Source organism: Cebidichthys violaceus, unplaced genomic scaffold (assembly GCF_023349555.1).
Source record: "Cebidichthys violaceus isolate CVI_PGR_0920_01 unplaced genomic scaffold, fCebVio1.0.p SCAF_1, whole genome shotgun sequence".
NCBI classification, from domain to species: Eukaryota; Metazoa; Chordata; class Actinopteri; order Perciformes; family Stichaeidae; genus Cebidichthys; species Cebidichthys violaceus.
This window is the reverse complement of record NW_027176262.1, coordinates 19489771-19510402: the sequence shown is the minus strand read 5'-3', so window position 1 is coordinate 19510402 and position 20632 is coordinate 19489771. Positions and strand designations below refer to the sequence as shown.

Here is a 20632-nt window from a genome sequence, read left to right as displayed (position 1 = left end):
GTGCCGAGTTGATCACTTTTATCACAAACTAAAAATGGGAGCAGGGTAGTTGGAATGTTGAATGAAAGGTGGGAGAAGTTCTGTTGGGGCAACACTCATCCATCTTTAATTTGTTGCTGTATGATGGGCAATGTACAATGTGAGACTCCATGCTGTCAAGTATTTAGAGTAATAACTTTTTATTTGATTTATCTTCCATAATGTTCACCTTTTAAGGTTCTCTATACATATGCTTTATGTATTCAGAGCATTAATATAGCAGCAAACATCTATTTGCTATTAACTATTTGCCGTTGTGTACGTGTAGCGCCCATTCTCAAGGGTCCATTTCCTTAAACACTGTTAGCCCCGTCAGCACAGCTGTCATTGTTTACACCGTTAGCGACGTTAGCGCCGTTACCTGCGACCATGTTGACAGCCGTGTGGAGGCAATAGAAATGCTCTGAATTTCGAATTTAGCACCTTTTTAATGCAATTATTTTCGGCCTCTATATTAAAATAAGTCTCATGTTCAGGTTGAAGTCACAGGTTGGATTGATTACGTGTTATTTTGTTTAACCAAGAGGTTGATTTAGGAAGAAAAATGGTTATAATTTATGCGAACATCTATAAACTCTAATAATTAACTGCAGAGCTGCTGTAATATTAAGTTTTGTTGATTTTATTTACAGATTTTATCCCTGTTTAATTATTGCAGGTATGAACTCAAACTTTGACGTTCTGATGTTGAAATAAAATGCTTGTTTTGCTATCCGTTGTCAAGCGACGGTGGAAGAGAGAGACTGAGAGGGGAGAGGATTGTGAGAAAGACAAAGAGAGCGAACGAGAGCACAAGCTGTGTCTGATTGAAGTGTTTGATCCAGGTCACACTGCGGTCTAATCATTGGAGCTGTGGCTAGCCACTGTCGGTGGGGTGTTTTATAAAGGAGAGATGGTTGTGCGGGCCTTCTCTCCAGGACCTAATTCAATTGAAGAATAAATGAGTTCTGTTGGTAATTTGGAGATAACCTGTGCAGTGGCCGAGCTTAAAGGGAGATAAGAACCGACAGAAATGAAGACAAGAAAAACGAGACAATTTTTCAGCCTGCCTTTGCTAAATTCAACTTTTCCCAGTCCTCAAACTTTAATTAAAACACAGACTTGCATGCACATTGCGCACACAGGTTCACACAGTCGTGCACATGCGGTCGCACATCCGCCAGATAATCCAACAGGAGCAATCAAGTGGTTTGAAAGAGATCAGTAGACAGTGAGCGGTGAGCCTAACTGGAACATACTGAAGCTTCTCTGTCGGTCCCTCTGTTGTTAAGATTAATCAGCGAGGTACACTCTGAAAGTCAATGGTCCTTTGAGTCGTAAAACATTGTTGTTGTGGGGATTTTTAAAGGGTCAGTTCACCCAAAACACCAAAAAAACATCTCATTTACTGCTACTGGCATCTTTTCAAGAAGGTAATGTTTGTTTTATTTGTGCAGGAATCTTTTTGGGATTACTGCTACTAACCCAATACAATGGATGTGAATAGAAGCTTTCAATGGTTTACAACCAAATAAATAAATAATAAAACAGTCCACTGTGATTTCACTAGCTTAAACATATTGTTTTGAGAAAGACACAGGTTTTTTTTAATGTAATTTATTTATTTTTTTGATAATTTTAGCTACCAAGACGGTATACTAACTGCATGGCTAATCATAAAAGTGGTGTTCATTTGTGAAGATGATCTTGCTGTGTGTGTATATCATAAACTTGTGTTACGTCATTGCTTCAGCACTCTATTTAGCGGTAGAGACCCATCCTTGTGAGGAGGGTTAACTCAAGTGATTATCCCGATGTTGTTTGACTGTACTTCATTACCAAACTGAGATAAGAAGAAATAGAGGGGAGGCTGGACATAAATACCAGAAAGAACCCATTCATGGTGAGTTTTGAGGTCAGCTTGAGCTCAATGCAAGCTAACATCTGTACTGTTGCTACATTAGCTGTTTTTGAGAGGAAAACACAGACTCCAAAAATACTATCGTGGTCAAATTGGCACAAATGATAAGAGGCAACAATACGCAATCAAACCCCTTGAGAAAATATGTTTTTGTGATTTGGTTGAGCTAAAGTCTTTTCAAATGTCTAACACTGACTAACATATTGTTATAATTGTCAACTATCCACAACAACAAGATCAACAACCCAAACCACAGCTATTGCAAATGCCACACACTCACATATAACAGCAGCCAGTCAGCCATGAGTAATGCCTCATGGCTGTTTGTGTGGTGCTCCGTGATTTTGATTGGTTTTAAATTGTTTGACGAAATAGAGGCATTGTTGCATCTCAGCCCTGCTTTCACCAGGTCAATATGACATACACTCTCTGTCTGTTAAACCTGGTGAAAAGGCAATCAAGGAATCCATAGTGAAATTGAGAGAAAAAACTCAATTGTACAAAGCAAATACTATCTGAATGGATCATCTGTGCATCTTGTGTTTGAAACAAGTTGCCCACCGGGGGCCTCGCTTCCAGTCCTCCTTGAAATTACACTGTTGCTGCTCCACTGAAACTGAACAAAGAAACATGTGGTTGTAAATGGCGCCGGGAACCTCCACATGGTAGCATTTTGTGGACGAGACCATTTAGCGACTTGTTTCTAGAGCAGCTCACCCTTGATTCCCACACGATTTACCAGCCAAAGACCGACTTTGCACTTTGTGTTTACCATCTTCTCTCACTGTAGCGTGGTGGTTGGTGGCAACGCTGCAATCAAATGCAATGTCCGGGCATAACAAGCTGTACAAGCCAGCGCACAGAGCAGGGCTCTTCACTCTGCGTCAGCTTTGGTTTTCAGCCTTTGTCTTCAGTCTCTGAGCTGTTTCATTGCATTTACGTTTTCAGGTTGGACTCACCATTGTTTGCAGCTGTCACACACTGTGGCGATTGTTATGACTTGAAACACGGCATGAATTCAGATTCCAGACAGTCACGATACATACAGCAACATCGCACATGGCACATTTTTCAATCTGCCCAAGCAGTAGGAAAAAAAAAAAAAAATGCTGTTTTTCCATGAAATGAAATACGAAGCTGTGCTGTGAGAGATCATCTTCATTCAGTCTTGATGGACTTAACTGAACTGTGTCGCTGCTGTCAAGGTAGGGTTAAGGTTAGCTGTATTTGCTTTGGATTCTGGGAAGCTCTGTGTGTGTTTGCTTGGCTCTCGGAGAATAATAAAGTATGTTTTTGCTGAGCCGTCTTGACATTTTTTTCTTCTCTTTCTTTTTCTTTTGCCACAACTGAGCGGTTTCCAAAAGTAACAAACTGAGCCCAAAGAAGGCAAGTGTGTAAATGTTTAAACCTGGTGGTGTTTCAGTGTCCCGTACAACCGAAGAGATTATTTTTTAACTCTGTGTGTGCATGTTTTGGCCCATTTTTTTGTACTGGTATCAAAACAAGGACAAATCCATGTGATGTAGAAAACCCCCCAGCATTTTTCTTAGACTGCACTGATTTTGCTTTCAGGGACTTGCACAGCTTTCATTTCTTTGGAGGGTCGTTTTTCTCTCTCCTTCTTCTCCCCCGTGCACTTTCCCCTCACAGATTTCCCACCACAGATAATTTCCAGTGACTGCGGCAGAGTCTTGAGATTCCCTGGCATTATTTAGCGGTGGAAGTAAGTAGCTTCAGCAGCTCGATGAAATACCTTTGAAACTCTGGTGTCTGTCTGAGCACCGTGTGCTCGGAGCGGCGCTGCACTCGGCCGAGGTGAGGGGGTGATGGTATGCGTGCAGAATCACAATAGTCACCCCTGTTACGTGGTCTGAAGCAGATCTGAGTTCAGGCAGCTTCTGCGAGTGAGACTAGACTTCAGAGGGCAGGTCAGGTATGTATTCACCCACCGCTCTTGAAAATCCGTCTTGTCAGTGGAAAATACTCACAGCATACCAGTGCATAATGTAAATCAGAGTGAAGTAGAAGAAAATATTCTCCAACACTCAACATCGTGGACTCGTCTTTCTTTTAAATACCATCTCAATTCCAGTGTGAATACAGAGGCTTAAATCCTCTGTTGAGATTGCTCAAGCATTTCTTTGGCTGACCTTCATGGCAGAAATCTCAAATAGCTCTTCTCCACATTGACTGTAATAGCCTTACAATTGCGGTTTGGGGTGGTGGGTCGTATGTCCCGGCGGTCATTCTATGCTGGGTCAGCACAGTCCTAAATGACTCTAACCCACTCGGCTCGAGCCTCGTGTTCCTTTTTCTCAAATCAGAAGTACAGATTTCAGCTTTGTGTGGGGATTCGATTTTTTGAGACAATAACAGCTCGGCGACACATACATACTTAGCGGTGGAGGTGGGGATTGTTGTGATCCAGAGAATCCCCCGTGTGAATTTTAAGGGGTTTATTTCCACCTGGAACATTCAGTATGCACCCATACTGTGTTATTCTCTTTTCCTCCCTCGTCTGTGGGAGCAAGGAATACAGGTCGAAAGCATTTCATCCACCCAATTGCTCCCTCCACCATGAGTGGCGCATTCTGTTTTTTACTGAAGTGTTTGCCTGAAATGTCAAGCACTGTGGAAACAGTCAATTGTGGAGTTCTTCTAGCAACCTGGCTTTCCATAAACCACAGTGAACTGCACATTAGTGCCAGTGTGTGGTATCTGCATTCCAGTCGAGCAGCAGGGAGAATGTGACTACCAGTGGAATTGTTGTGGCTCACTTACAGCTGTTATAGCACATGTTGATTGCTTTTTTACATGTACAGGTCCATATGAAATTAAATAGGAGGTTTCAATTTTTCAAAGTGGCATGTTTTCCTAGCATTTATTCTGAAAAGTGCACAGTTTATGAGCAGGAAGACGTCTCCCATGCAAATGCAAACAGGATACTCCAACATGTGGTGTCATCTAGCAGCCTGTGTGACACATGTTTTTATTGGCGGACAACACATTTTGAGATTTTCTTACCTAGAGCATCGGCCGTCTGATTCTGTGTTTTTATCTTGTAATCGATTTGTAGTTTGGAATCACAACAACGTGACTTACATAATAGGTCATTTTAGTCAGATGTTAATTGTAAAATCCTGTGTCATTGTCGTTGAATCTCACAAACATTTATTTATTCAAATCACACAAAGCACCATCGCGTAACATCATTTTTTTCAGTGCCATGAAGCTCCTTTTCTTCCTGTCCAATTACATTTTAGAATGGCAAATAAATGTATTTATCTTTTATTTAATTTTTTTCCATTACTGGTGTTTTCATTCATTACTATTCACATGCGAATGGGACAATCTACACATTATTTATTGTATTCACAACATTCTATTTACTACTTCGGTTGCGGCCCAAACAGCACAGATCTACATGGTACCAGGATGGGGTAAATATCCACTGTGCTTGACCTCTGAGATCGGCACTATTACGCGACAACAACAACAACTCCTTTCAACACGAACACGTGGGTAAATAACCACAGAAGACGTTCTTCGTTGGTTTTCTAAAGTCTCTAAAAGACTTCTGAACGGCTTCAAAGCGGAGGCCAATATAAGTGTGTGTCCAACGTTTGACATAGCGTTCTAGAGGCATTCTAAAAATAGCATATATGGTATTGTTGTGTCGTGGACGACATTGCCATGCCGTCGTAGTATAGGACTCTGGGTCACTTTGCTTGTTCAATGGCTAACCAAGCAGCAGTTAAACCACCAACCTAATTACTAGAGCCACTACAAATGTTAACTCTGCTAAATATGCTAGTGCACCATGTCCTCTGAGAGACTTTCTGCACTATTCTTGAATCTGAATTGAAATGAGCTTCTGAAGAGAAAACAGATCATTTTAAATTATAAATTCATATATATATATATATATATATATATATTTATATATATATATATATATATATATATATATATATATATATATATATATATATATATATATATATATATTTATATATATATATATATATATTTATTTATATATAAACGGGGTGAAGTAAAGATTATTCCTGTACAACATAATTAATGTTAGATAGCAGCCGTTCTATGAATCATTTCACTTGCAGTTTCCAGAGACATTATGAGTTTTTGTGAAGATGCTATTTATCGAAGAGGAGACAGCCGTTCGGCTGGGGGAGGACATCATTTCAGAAAAACATGAATAGTTCACAGTTACATATGCTTTACTTTTATGCATTTATGGCCAAAAATTTTCATATATTGTTAAAGATTTTCTACCTTCCAAACCGAACTTGGAAAAGCATCAGTTGACAGGTCTTGCCATGTTGGAGGACGTGTTTGTTTACTTTTGTCTCTGCTCTAAACTGATGGGGACAGACGAGATGGTCATCTCGGAGATGGTCATCTCTGGAGTCTTTTTTCCAAGGAGCTTTGTCTGTTTTCACTTTGCTTTGCATTTATCAGTCCAAGGGTTAATTATGGATGCCATTTAGTGACCTCTTTTTTGAGTGTTGGATCATCTCTTGGATTGCTTTCTCTGGAAGTGCTAATGTTGCATTACATATGGCCTACACAGCACTGCAGATGGAATTGCACAGCAAATAATAACAGCAGTTAAAGCTGTTAAGATGACAACATGAAAGTCCTATTGGCATTAAATTATAGCAGACTGTAATGAAAATTAATCTCACCTTTGGCGACATTCATTATCCGCGCTAAGTAGTTATATGATGAATCTAAAAATACCAAACGCAGCAGAGACGTTCTCCGACTGCTAACCAGCTGCTGCTTCACATCGGGAGAAAATTGGGGTTCAATATTTTGCCTTAGGACACGTCAACATGTAGTGAGGGGGCCAGGGATCGAACCTCCGACCTTCTGATTTAGATGATTTCTAATTAAGATTTGGAGAACGATTTCTGTGTAGATGACAACAACCCTGTGACCAGTGTTATCAAGAGTTCCAGCTGAATTAAAGTATTCTTAATCACCAGACGTTATTAGAATATAATTTTCATTCTGATTCATTGTTTGACAACCAGATAAAATAGACTAAACATCCTACTGTACCTCAGCTTTTCACAGTGTAACAACCTACCAACTATATATTTTTTTTAAATATATCATATCTTATTTTAGCAATTTATATATGCCAGTATTCTTTATCATCTCAAGGGGTAACCACATGGCTACGGTGACCTTAAGCAAATCATACATTTTTATTCAATTTACTCTAAAAATACTACTTCAAATGTCAAACCCGCAGAGGTGGAGGGAGGCTTCATACATTGAAGCACGTGGAGCAAACTGCCATTACTGTGCCTGAAAAGAAAAAAAAGCTGATACCAATCTTCATCAAGCTGTGATTTACAGGCAGTCTCAGTTTTCAATGGTGTTATGGGTTCCTTCGGTTAGCTGATGTGTAGTATCAACCAGTCATGTTAAAGCAGGCTTTGGTTGAATGCAGGTAAACGGTGTGTTTGGCGAGCAAAACAGGCGGAAAGCATTGGCCGTAATGCTTTGTCTGGACCCACCGTTGCCTGACGCCAATTTCGCTTTTTAGAGGTTCACAATGAACTTGTAAACTGGCTCTGTGTGAAACAAGCCGCACGTGAACGGCTTCTCTCAACGCCAACTCCAGTCTCTCATCTCAAGTTGATAATCGGACTGTCAATAATCAGCAGTGCACCGATTTCCACTGAGTAGACCCCAGAAATATAGCTCCTCTGCCCCCAGAGGGTTATCCGCCGTCATACCGATAACTGATGGTTTCCGAGAATGGTTGGTAAATCAAAAAGCTCTGTAAAAAAAGCATCGCACAAAAGCACACAATAAAGTATAAAAAGGTAAACGGCACAGCTGATGACGGATACCCTGGGACAAAGACTCTGTGGAGGAGAAATATATTCGTAATCAAAATGTCAGACAGGGGAGAGGCGCTTTACAAATTAATATTGAAGAGTGATTTCTTATGCTGCCGGTGTGCATACAGAAAACAATGGTAATTTTCCCAGAGAGAACGGAAGCGGTCCAGTCCAGGAATATAAATATATATTGTGTTTCAGATCTAGCACTCAACCACACAGAGGTTATTTCTACATTTGAGTGTGTACGCTCCTCGAGATGACACACTTGCTTAGCAGCGGGGGCAGCAAAAGGGGGCCGGCCTCTGGGATGGGATCTGCCGACTCGCCAGCCACGAGTGTTGCTAAATTGAAAAGCTGCTCTCGAACACATCCAGACTGACTGGGTCCGTTACTCTGTCAGCTTTTAACCAGGCAAAGGAAATTACAGCCGTGACCTCGTGGCGCTTGCCGGGTAGAGACACTGAGAAGTAATTTTGCTTACACGGAGAAGAAGGTATGGAGGGAAAGGGGGGGGGGGGGGGGGGGGACAAGGTGGAGGCGAGGGTTGCAGATCTGTATAAGCACCGCAGTCCCTCCAGTTTAGAGCTGGGAGCAGGCAATAAATTAACATTCAACACATAGAGGAGTTCAGCTGGGGCATGAAAGGGCTCGAGAGCGAGAGAGTGCCCCGCTAAAGCAGACAGGGAGCCCTATCACCGACACTGCACGGCCAGCTTTTTTTTCATACACAGGGCCGAAGCCAGTTTTCAGATTAATGGTGACACAAGGCAGAGGAAACCGGCAGCAGAGTTACTGTGCACTTCAAATCTCCCCCGTCATAAAACAGAAAAGCAGCCTCCTATTGGGCAATCTGCTGTATATATGTTTTCTAATTAAAGTGCCGGAGTGAACGAGCCAGTGGGCAGAACGGATGGAAAGTTATGTAGCCTAGCTCTTAAAGCAAGCTATTACACGTTGACAGCAGCTACCGGCTTCCTGAAGTTAATAAATGAGCGCAATTCACTTCCTGGAGCGATGCTGCAGTTTATTCCCCCATTAGGAGGCAGTGGCCCACCCATTCCAATCATCCTTTAATTAGACCTGTTGTTATTTAGGCTGTCACAGGAGGTAATACCTCATGACAGCGTCAGGATCGGCTTGGCAGCCCGCAATCTCGCATCCATTGACAGGAGCTCTGGTGCCGCTTGTCGCCCGCTTCATCTTCCCCCCGCCGGACCCAGCGGGGCGCGCCAGACGCTTCCAGCCGATGTCTGCGTGGTCACATGGAGACTCTCCGGATCGCCTTCGCTGACGTTGAGCGTTTGGCTGTTGAAGCACGGAAACATGCAAAGTGTTTTTGTTTTAGTTTTTTTCGTTGTTATTATTGAAGGCTCTTGATTACTTCCCCAGATTGCTTAAATGTGGCATTGAGTCACAAAATGTTTACACAGAACAGGGAGAGGCTGTAAAGTGGAACAGAATGGCTCAGCAGGCTTTTATTCAGCCATGGAGTGGAATCCATCCATTAGTCTGGCCCTTAAACTGCAAGTGGCTGTCTGAGAAAATAAAAGTAAATTAAACCAAATGACAAATCTGATAAAACAAAATCAAAACTGCCGTTATGGCGTTGTGTCATACATTGGCCTCAGGTGTTTCTCATGGGGGCCCAGCAGGGCCAGAGACAGTTAAGTTCATAATGGGCCTGGTTTCATCTTAATAAACACGTCCCATGTGTTCACAATTTGCGCTTAATGAAGTGCTGCCCTCTGCGGAGACAGAACAGCCCTCGCAGACCATCACGACGCCTCTGCTCCCGCTGCCTCCCGGCCCCCCTGTCTCCGGTTTGACGCATCGGTGTCTGAGAGGTGGTGCAGAGGATGGACCATCGCTGTAAATCTAGGCGAAATGGGACGGAGAAGAGGATGACATCAGGAACCCCCGGCTCCCAGAGGAGACGGTTCTGGAAACATTGGACTTTAACGAGATTTCCAACTTGGGAGGGGGGGGGGGAGACAGCATGTGCCGCTTGGAGTTGGCAGCATGAAATACAGATTTATGAACTCCATTACACCACATTTCTTTCTCTTTATTGGGGCCCGCAGCGTTTACCCAATGTGGGGAAAAAAGAAAAAAAAAAGGTATAAAAAGAAATCTCCTCCAGATAAATTACAAACAGCCTGGGCATTTACTTCCACATAAGGTAGCTGTACAACTCATGAATAGAGAGATAAAAAGCAACCAGACACCTTGACTGTTTCACTCTGCTGGTCGGCCGGTTACTCGTGCAGGCCGAGCTAGAACAACAACAAAAAAAAAAAGCAGCCACTGTGGTCTTTGGAGCAGGTGGTCATCTCAGACTGGCATCGGTGGGGTGGAGCTGGCGTGGGTTTGTAGCCAGACTCTCAATCTGTCCACTTGAAACCTCCCCAGTATTGCTGGAAAGTATTACAGCCCCTGTGGAGGAGATGGCAATTACAATTTCTGATGGGAGACAGAGAGGGAGAGCGGCAGGAGCAGCATCCATTCTTGGAATATGATCAGACCTGCGACTGGAACATTTTTATACAAAGCGCCACCACACAAATGTTCTCTTAACAGCATCAGTGTGATGCCTTATAGTTTTCAGGCTCTCAATAGCCTGCACTTCCTGCAGTGCACTTTTTTTTTTCACTGTCATATTGCCAGGGGTGACTGTACATTTAAAGACATTAAGCTGTGAATTGTCTTCCCAATGCCAGTGTTTGATGAACCACACCAGACCTCAGCAGGTACATGGCAGCGATCTGCTGTAAAAAAAAAAAAGAAAAAAGAGAAAAAGCTGCTTCCATTTAAATCCTGCATTCTGTGACGGATTGGATTCGGAGTGGGCACAGCCCGCTCCAGCTGGAGACTGCTCGCCCTTTGGCCTCTCACCTGAACTCTCCCTGCTCCGGTATGTGTGACTAACATGTTCTATGGGAGATGGGTAACACGAGAGCCCACATGTTTTGGCTATCGGGCGCAGCTGGCGCTTGAGATTAAACCTTTTTTCACACATTTGGACGACGCAGACGCTCCATTGCCATGTCACTCTGCATGTGGGTCACATTTAATCAAAAAAAAAGAGGGCCAACGAGCAGCAGTGAGGAAGTAATCAATTTTCAGGCCACAGCTTCAGCTGATCAGCTGCCTTTTTTTTTGCTCTATAAAAATGTAGCCAGATCTTTCTCTAAGTAGCAACCGCCCCCCTGTTGGGAGCGTGCATAGAAATCTGTAGGCTCTGCCTGAGGAACGAATATGTAATAATCACATGCAAAGCACTTATTCACCGTGTCCCCCCCCCCGCCCTTAAATCCCACGAGACCCCTGGAAGGCTGAACGAACGTCTGAACTCTGTGGCAAACAGAAGAACCTGCTGGGTAGAAGTTGCACTCAGCCAATGATGCCCTTCTTGATGAATTGCCAGGGAAATATGATTTTCCTCGGGCTACCAGCTGACATAAACGTAATGCCACAAAGCCCATCAAAGCCGATGGAGGACTGTGTGCAGGCCTGTACTCTGTGTTTGGATGTGCAGCAGAGAAAAACAAAAGCTCATACATCTGGAGCAGTTCAGTGAACTCTAGGGGGGGGGGGGGGGTCGATGTGACAAGACTGAAGATTGCCGCAACCTCAGAGGGACCTGCAGCCACAGAAACGCCAAGGTCAAGTCCAGTCGGTTCAAATGTGCCACGGCGGTGGAGCGACGGCACAGAGGGAGCCGACGCATGGATGGGTGCATTACACTTATTGAAAATCAATAGCAATCTTTCAGTGGCGGCCACAAGACATATTTGAACAACAGCCTTTACTCAATAGAGTTTGGTCCGATTTCATGCCGGTTTTCCACTGGTGAAAAATCATAAGGTCAAAAGGGTTTTATACATTACAGGTTTATGTAAGTTTTTTGGGTTTGGGTGACGCCTTTATGATAAGAGCTCATGTTTTGCTTTAAATGTTCGACAATGCTCTCTTTGCTTTTGAAGGATTTTTTTGTTTGTCATCAGGCTGTTTTCTTGTTTCTGTGCCCCCTTGTGGCCCAAACGGATAAATGAAACATACATATGCAATACCATAATTTATAAATACTCCAGTACAGATGTACTTCCGTAAAACACATAAGTAGGCTATTAACAGCAACATGTTCCAAAATATCAAAAGCAAACGTTTTGCATTATTCTCTCTGGAATGTAGTGTTGTAGAAGTAAGTATAACATTGAAATACTACAGCAAAGTACAAGCACAGAAAATGTCCACAATACAGTGCATGTTAAAAATAAACTGCAGTTTAACAGAAAAAAGCATCGTTACGTTGGCCAAGGGTGCAATGTTTTTGGTGTGGTTTGTTTGTTTGATTGTTTGCCTGTCAGCAGGATTGCCGAAAAACTGCTGGCCCAATTTTCATAAAACTCGGTTGAATGGTGTAACATGGGCCAAGGAAGAACCCGTTACATTTTGGAGTGTCTTGGCCTTGGCGGAGATCTGTCCTCTCAGAGTGCCCTTCTTTGTTCGTGGTGGAACAGAGCAGAGCCTACTCTATCCAACATTCAGCTGTACCACATGTAAAATCACTGCACGTCTGCTATTTCATTTAACATTTGTGTTTTATTGTTTTTAGAGGTAAAAGCAAAGCCCAACTGGTTTTAAAGATCATTTTAAATTGATATAATTCTGGATTAATGCATGGTATAAAAACCCTCGGTTGCTGCTGTTATTCATCATTATTCCACAATTTAATATAACTGCTCTCACCATGAATGATATGGATTATATCCAACAGAATTCGTTTGAGAGGACGCATTTTTTTTGCTCCCTGTGTGAGTTATTCTTTCACCATCTTTCTGAGAGAATTACTTAACATGAAAGAAGCATGACAACGCGGTAAAATAGGGCATACCCAAACTGGTAGCAGGTTGAGCAGTACAACAGTAAGGTGCAGGTATGTGCTCAGAAAGAAGATAAAAGTGCTACACATAGCCGAGGTGTTTCATGATATGGAAATTGTGGTTTATGGTTTTAAAATGACACGTTTTGCACCTTGCAGTGAGTTAAGAGACTTAATTTTCCTCCGACCTGCAAACAGCACAGTGTTCATTTTTCCTCTGTTTTCCGGCTGAAGGTGTAGATAATGATGGTTTGGGTACTGGCACTGGTGGAGGTTGTGAAAGCAGGAAGCAGAGACATGGCATGTACAGTATCTCAGTCCCCATGCCCATTGCTGTTGCCAATCCACTGTTTATTCTACAACAAGGACAAAGGAAAGCCCTCTTCATGCAGCACCGCCTGTTGTGTGCAACGAGGGCGGATTTCCAAACGGCAGCTTTTACGGGACGAAGTCATCAGGCATCAGAGAATACTAAGTGAATACTGAGTCGCTGCGAATGATTAGAGCCACAGTGCAGAGGCTGTGGCTTTAATCGTGAGTGTTTGTCGGTGACTCATTCGACTGTCATGTTCTCCAGATCGCTTATTTTTTCTTTTTACTCTTGTTGCACCTGGACAGCTGAACTCCAAATTCTCACTCTTGTCTTTTATTCCTCCTGTCCTTGAGTGGCTTTGGCAGGAACCCAGGTTTACTCTTTTTTTAACTGCTTTTTTTTATTTAAAAAAAATAACTCTGGGTTATGATGTGATAATAAGGACCAGAATATTTTTATTTAATACAATGTAACTTTGAAGTCATCCAGCATGTTTCCAAATTCTCAGCAAGTCATGTCCTTGAATATTCATTCAGGATCCAGTTGGCTGGTACAGTTGCACTATCCTACTTGGACTGATTTTGATGGTGTGTTGTTTGCTGGACATACTGCAGATGGGTTTGACTCACAGACTGTATAAGGACGTAGTCGTCACCCATTGGTTTGTGGACTGGGGTTTGAAGCGTGTAGTACGGCATTTTCAGCCGCCGCCATATTGGATTTTTGCCGTTGCCATCTTGTTTTTTTTTTCAACCATTTAGAGGAAGTACCTATGTTTGGACTGTGGAGGAGTGTCATAGAGACACCTGTATACGGCTCTTGTAGCGACCTGTCAATCACAAGGAAACCCACCTTAAACATACTCTGCTTTATGGTCTATTTGGCTCTAAATGGGACCATAACTTACTAAATGGGCATCATGCTGTATTGATGAAGACTTGAAACCAGTGATTGAGGTCATAAAGTAATTTTTACAATGTTTACTGAGGTAATAAATCAAGTGAGAAGTAGAGTAATTTTCTCATAGACTCTCACTATACAATCTGACTTCTTTTTCAACCAGAGGAGTCGCCTGATGGCCAGTAGAGTAAATGCAAGTTTAAGGCACTTCCACATTGGCTTCACTTTTCAGAACAGGAGGTTGCCGCCTAGTTTGCCTTCTGTGGAGCGTAGCTGTTGCTTCTGTGATAAAATGATCCCAGGTCAGCCTAATCTGTGCACTTTGCACACTAGCGGCTGTAACATTTTGCTGAAATGTTTTGCCAAAAACAATGCACACGTGCAAATCTTGCTTGTGATTGGGATGCTTAAATGTAAAACTGGTGTGCTGAAAAAAATGAGAAGCTTTAATTTTTGATGATGATTCTGCAGCTGTATAAGAATCAGACAAAGCACTCAGAGCCAGATGGCTCACCCTACCTTTATGAAGGAGGTGACAGTCTAAATCCTGTGTGTGCAGAGTGCCTAAGGCTCCACAACAGGGAAATTGCATTCTGATCCAGTCCACTCCTCTGCGTGTTAGTGTTATACAACAGACAATTGTGTCTGGCATTTGCATTAGGGCCATGAAATTCAGCCCACTGGCTTTCACTATGTAGCGCGATGAGACAACAGTAGGAGTTCCGGCTTATCTGTTGCCATGCTACGGCGAGATCACACTCACGCCCGCTCTTCAAAGTTGCTCTGCAGCCAGGTTTTTTTTTATTGAAATGCATCACAAGAAAGAAGTGCATGTAGGTTTTCGAAGAAAACCAATTTACCTTCATTTGGTGTGTAGATTTGACACAACGTGACCTAGACCAGACAACGGAAAAATCTAAGCGACAGCAGGAACCGCAGCGAGACACGACAACCTGATGGACACGATACAAGGAGGCTGACTTTGAGGCAGCCGGTGTCGAGTACAAGGTGCGCCTGCCATTGTGTGGCCGCGTGTGAAGTAGTCCTCTGTGTATCCGTCATTACGGGCAGTGAATCAAGCGAGCAGGCAGGGGCTGTTGAGAAGAGGCCTCCGGGGAGCGGGGCCTTGTCCAGTCACTACCGGGAGGGACGGCCAGATAATAATGGAGACATCATGAGGGCGAGAGATAGGCTTTCCTTTTCAAAGTGGGAGACGGGGAGAGTCTGCAGCGTCCCGTCACAAGCCATTGATTGGTCCCTGGCCTGTCTTAAAAAGGACAGCTCTAACCGCTTTTGTCGACGAAAACAGATGCCAGGGCTGTTTGCCTTCAGAAAAAGACACAAAAAAAAGCTCCATTATGAAAGGAGACGACTGTCCTATTTTAGTAATACAGTACCTGACATCAGTTGGGACACGGTAGAAGAGGTTCACATGGGACCTGCGGTAATTCAGCTTTTCATCTACGCAACAACAGACGAATTACAGTTTGATGTATTCTGATCTGGTACAGGACGATTCCTTGTCGATATCAAATGTAAAAGTGTAAAACCAGCAGGCCCTTAAGCGAAGACGTGGCAGCGATTTCAAAGCATGCTACATTTCTCGCAACGTATCGAGCCGAGACAATTATACGCTGGCTGCAGATGATCACAGCCCGATCACACCGCAGCTCTTAAAAGAAATGGCTTACAACAAAGTCTTGAATTTTATCTTTCCACTGCTATTTGCTGTGCCTTTTTTTATATTAAAGTTAATAGCTTTGGCTTTATCAACGGAGCGGTGACTGGAATATTGAACGTGGAACAGAGAGGGCAACATCAACAATCTGAAATGTTTACTGGGTCTTGCCAACATGTCATTCCAGCTGACAGTTGTAGACTAACTTTCCCATGTTTTGCTCTCAATAGAATTAGGTAAATTGTTTTTACTTTGCAAACCGCACACAGTCTGTCTTTCTCTGCAATGCTTGAAATGTATTTTGCATTCATTACCCCCTGCTGGCAAGGACTTTTAAAATATAATAGCTTTTCCGTGCTCTTAAGAGTGCATTCGGGTTCGCTGTCAAATCCAAGCCAATTTGGGCTCCTTCTGAACATTTGACGGAGTGCACATTAGAAATGCAGCCGCAGATGCCGAGTGACCACAACTGTGTGGTATTCATGCAGTGCCAGAGTGAGCTGGACAATGGCCTCATCCTCAAATATGTCTCCCAAAATAGTGTGTTTTATAACAGAAAGCCTCAAGCTTGACAAATACCGTGTCGAATGGCATTGTAAAGAACAGTCTTTTGCGTTGCTGATTTCATGTTTCTTTCTATTTTTTTACCAATTGCTTAAGTATGTCCAGAATTTTTTGTGATTTATTGCAAGGCCTTTTCCTGCCATAGATGTGTCATGGAGATGTAAGATTTGTGTTTCTTTGTCCTCACTGCTTTTTTTTCTCTCTTTTTTTTCTTGCCGAAGTTCAACCCAGCAGCATCAATTACCCAGGGAGCACCTGTCTTGACACTGTTATTTCTCCTCCTGTCTGCAGAGAAGCCAATGGCGCAGGGTCCCCCAGGTGGCGTTATCGGGATTCTTGGAGGTGTCGTTGCCATCGGACTCATCGTCGGCGTGGCTGTTACTGTTTTCATGGTCCATCGGCGGCAGCAGAAGACCCGCACTGAGACAGATAATGACCTGTGAGTACCGAGCCTCTGCCAGAGAGTATTGCAGGGGGCTGGACAGGTGGTAAGATTAGGTGTGCACTATACGGTCGGCCCACAAGAGAGCAAACACTTTGAAAAAGACAAAACACCTTTTTTTTAAAAGGCGAGTTCAGAGACAGAACTCCAAACACGTCGCTGCCTCCTTTTCATTCATTCTGAGGGCCGAAAATCTCCTTCCCCATACTGCAGCTCACTTTATGACTAGCTGACTTTAAAAAGCAAGTTCATTTTTGTTTACTATGGCGGATACATTCGATGATTATCATTGAAGCGGCACTTATTAAGTAGTTGCTTGATTGCAATGTGGGCTGAAGTGAAGCCCATTTCCCATTAAAACACCATTGTTTTAATCAGGACTGATTGCAGGAGCATTTGATTCTGTCTCTCCTTAAGGAAAGCTTCGCCTCTGTCGGATTTGTTTGTTTCCGATATCATCAGGAAGTGAAGTGAGATTTTCCGGAAGATTCTCGAGCACGCAGTAGGTCCATAGGGTCGGGCTGTCTCTAAATGCTGTTCGGGGAAACAATTGTGGAATTATGCAAATTGCTTTTATTAGGAACTGTGACTAGCGGATCGAAGATTTGATTATAAGTGTTTGGACAACATGCTGGCCTAAAATCGTATGCGGTTCAGCATGCAGGAATGACACAAATCTTGATTCAACTATTGATCTACTTATATTAAATCTGAGGTAGTTATAGTCTGAACAATGTCAGACTAACAAAGGCAATGTCATGTAAATTTAATTTAGAATGAATAGAAAATCTTCCGTTGCATCAATTAAGCCACTCAGACTGCTACTAAAGATAGATTTAAGGACCCTGTATCTGTCCTGCTTTATTTACTCCTGCCGCCCCTCCTCAAAAAACAAGGCAATTTTGTTCTGCCTGCAGAGTAGGGGCCGTGACAATTTTGAACATTGCCAGCTGCTGCCCGTACACAGAGTGGGGGGAACAACGAGCAACAGAGCTTTGTGAATCCAAAATATCTTAATGTGTTCTTCCAAAGGTGATATAAGTCTCTGCCATCTGTTGAGGAAGAATTGTAAGAAATCTGTTTTCAACAAAGGAGAAATTGCAAATTTGCCTTTGTCTTAAACACCTGGTTGCCACGGTTTCCACGATGCCCCTGGCAATACTGGGCATGCAAGATGCAAACCACATCCCCATGGGAATGATGTTGTTGTGTGCAGGGGCTGGCTATGTTCCTCCCTGGGAATATTACCAAAACAACTGAGGTCTTTGGTGTGCAGAATCTGGCTGAGGGTGCACATGAGTCTTCAATCAACTCACATGATGAGATTATAGTGGTTATTTTAGAGCGCCCTCTCCCTCCAGAATCTCGTAATTGATTTGATATTCAAAGCAGCGATGCAGGTTTTTTTGGCCTCGACGAACTCCTCCTGCCGCCCATCTCGGCAGCAGAGCACAGCCAGGGGCCCCGCAGCGACCCCAGATAGCGCGCCGCCTCTGCCTTTCACCAATGTTTTTTAAGACAAATGAAGCACACAGACTCTTACCTCTCCCATTGCTTTCTGTCTCCTCCTCCCTCCCTGCTAATCTATCTTTCTCTCTCACTCTTGATGCCAAAGTTTAACTGCTCTCTGTTTCCCACTCCCCTCCCTCAGCATTGCTGTTGCTGCTGTGGCTGATAGTTGTGTGACACAGGCTCCAGAGAAGCCAGAGTCCCCCACAAGGAAAGTAGAGGCACCTGACCCCAGTCTGTCCCCCGCTGAACCCTGTCCTCCCGGATCCTCTATTCTGTTGCCCGCATGCAATGGTGGCCTGCAAGTGACTTACTTGAGCACGCCGCTGTGAGCGCTGAGAGCGGTCCATCGACACGATTCACTCGCCAGACATTCGCACCGGACTTGACGCCTGAAAAGAAATGTCCACGTTTCTTTTGACAACGCCTGACAAATGGAGACGTTTGAAGTATAATTCAAACGTCTCCATTTGGTGCGTGACCAACAAACAAATCTAGCTCAATAAACAAGTATGAGTGAGAATTAAACTCCATGAAAACAGTGCCAAGATGAATCCAACTCAATTAAGTCTTCCGATCAAACATCCAGCTCCACTCAGAGTTTATCAGATCGGGTGGAGCGTGGACAGAACAGAAGATTTTTTTTTTACTTTTGAGATTGAACAAAGAGTACATATCAAATTGCCATTCAGAGGGAAATCTGTAAGCCCATATCGTCTTTGTTTCACATAAGCTGAAACTCACTGATAATGTCAGCAGACCACATTGTGCGACCTCCCTCCTCCTCCGACTCCCTTTTGTGTGCATGATTGTCGTCGACTACGCATGACAAAAGTTCTAGTCGTGTCAGTGCTGTGTAACTGTTGTCATTGCACCCCCCCCCCCGCCCCCGCCATATACTCGTCGCTCGGCATGTAGCGACATGTGATTTAAAGCTCCAGATGAATACCTGTGTCCATCTTCCTGTGGCATGTTGTCAAAACATGTGTCTTCTGGAGAAACTGTAATCTTTAAATGTCTGATTATGCCAATGCAGATAAGTTGCGGGTGAATGTGTGGGGGTTTTGTTTAAACGTGGAGCACCACTGCGAGGGATTCATAGTTTTATATGAGTGTCAGGGTAAAAGGGGAAGCATTTAGCTAGACTGTTTAATTCTGCATGTTGATGAGCCCGTTAATCAAGCCTGGCCATTTGATAACATGCCTGACTGCACCGCCAGTCACGCCTCTGTTTGCCCTCGCAAAGCAGCACATGATGTGACTCGAAATTGGTCAATCCTAATAAATCACCGACCCTTCAGAGGCTGCACTGGCACAATAGTCGGCTGATTATCAAAATAGATGGGGCATTGTCAAAAGCGATGTTCTCGGAATAATGTGTTCATCGCTCTGTCTTTTGCCCGAGCGTGATGTATGACCTCCAAAACGCCGGAAAAGCGCTGCCAATCGTGGCACACGTCCCCTGTCCCCCCCCCCTCCCCTTGCCCTGGCAAAAATGAATTCACTCGCGAGTGTTCCTGACTTGCAGCTGGTGTTGACACAGTTGCAAATTCATCGCCGGCATGAATCACTTGGATGCCAACTTCCCCGGCCCACATTTACTACAATAACTGAAAAGAATCACATGCAGAATGTTAGAAGGGGGTGATGCATTGAAGAGCGGGCCGTCATTGTCACCAAACAACATCAACTCTGTTTTCTCAACGTAGGTGCAAATTCTTCCACCTTCGGGGGCTGGAAATGGTCTCCCAAGGACTGAAATGTAGCGGCATTGTGATTTTTGGACACTTGAAATTACTGATAGACTCTCCAGTGAAGTCGAAGTGAAGAGATGGGATCGTTGAAGTCATAAAAATAGATTATTAGCTCAAACGACACTGGGAGAAGCGATTGGTAGCGGTATTACTTGTACCTGTATACCTTTTGATTTATAAAGTGGTCACCATTGCTGTGTGTGGAGACCTTTTTAAAATGTGATAAATGGTAACTCATTGATGGACACCTTCTAGCTTTAAGCTGTAACCAAAGTAGGATTGTCTTTCTTGTCTTTGTGAGTCACTCACCATGGACGTGATGTACCGGGTGTGAATTTGAATCATTCACTGTTGTTGTGAGTAATAATAGAGCTTGGTTTTTTCTCTGTACAGAATGTTATACATGCAGTGCAACTGTCTAGAACAATCCCTTGATTTTCATGTTCTTTTGTATAGCAGTGTATGTAATCTAGCATCAATGCCTGAGGTGTTGGGAAAGGTTTGGAAACTGGCCGTGTGTGAGTGTGTGATTGTAAAGTTAAATGTTCTAAAAAGCAAAAACCCTTCCTCCAGCAACAGAAATCATTTTTGATAAACTTGTCAAAGAACGAAAACAGAAGTCATTTTGTTTCATTCTTGTTTTGTTCTTTCTTCTCTTGTGAGAAAAGAAAAAAAGGAAAAATCCGAGTTCGGCAGGGTAATTGTTGTCCGCCTTTTGAGAAGATCGGAGCGAGACAAAGCATGAAAGTAATTGCCTCCTAAAGAT

At 43.3% G+C, this 20632-nt stretch overlaps 1 protein-coding gene across 1 annotated transcript in view; it reads left to right on the top strand.

Moving 5' to 3' along the window:
• The first annotated feature begins 16049 nt into the window (after positions 1-16049).
• The window catches only part of LOC137870336 (uncharacterized), a 40192-nt gene continuing 35609 nt past the window's right edge, over positions 16050-20632 (top strand). The window contains exons 1-2 of the mRNA XM_068707499.1: positions 16050-16137; positions 16453-16600. Of these exons, the coding sequence (XP_068563600.1) occupies positions 16050-16137; positions 16453-16600 (236 nt within the window). The remainder of the gene's footprint in view (positions 16138-16452; positions 16601-20632) is intronic.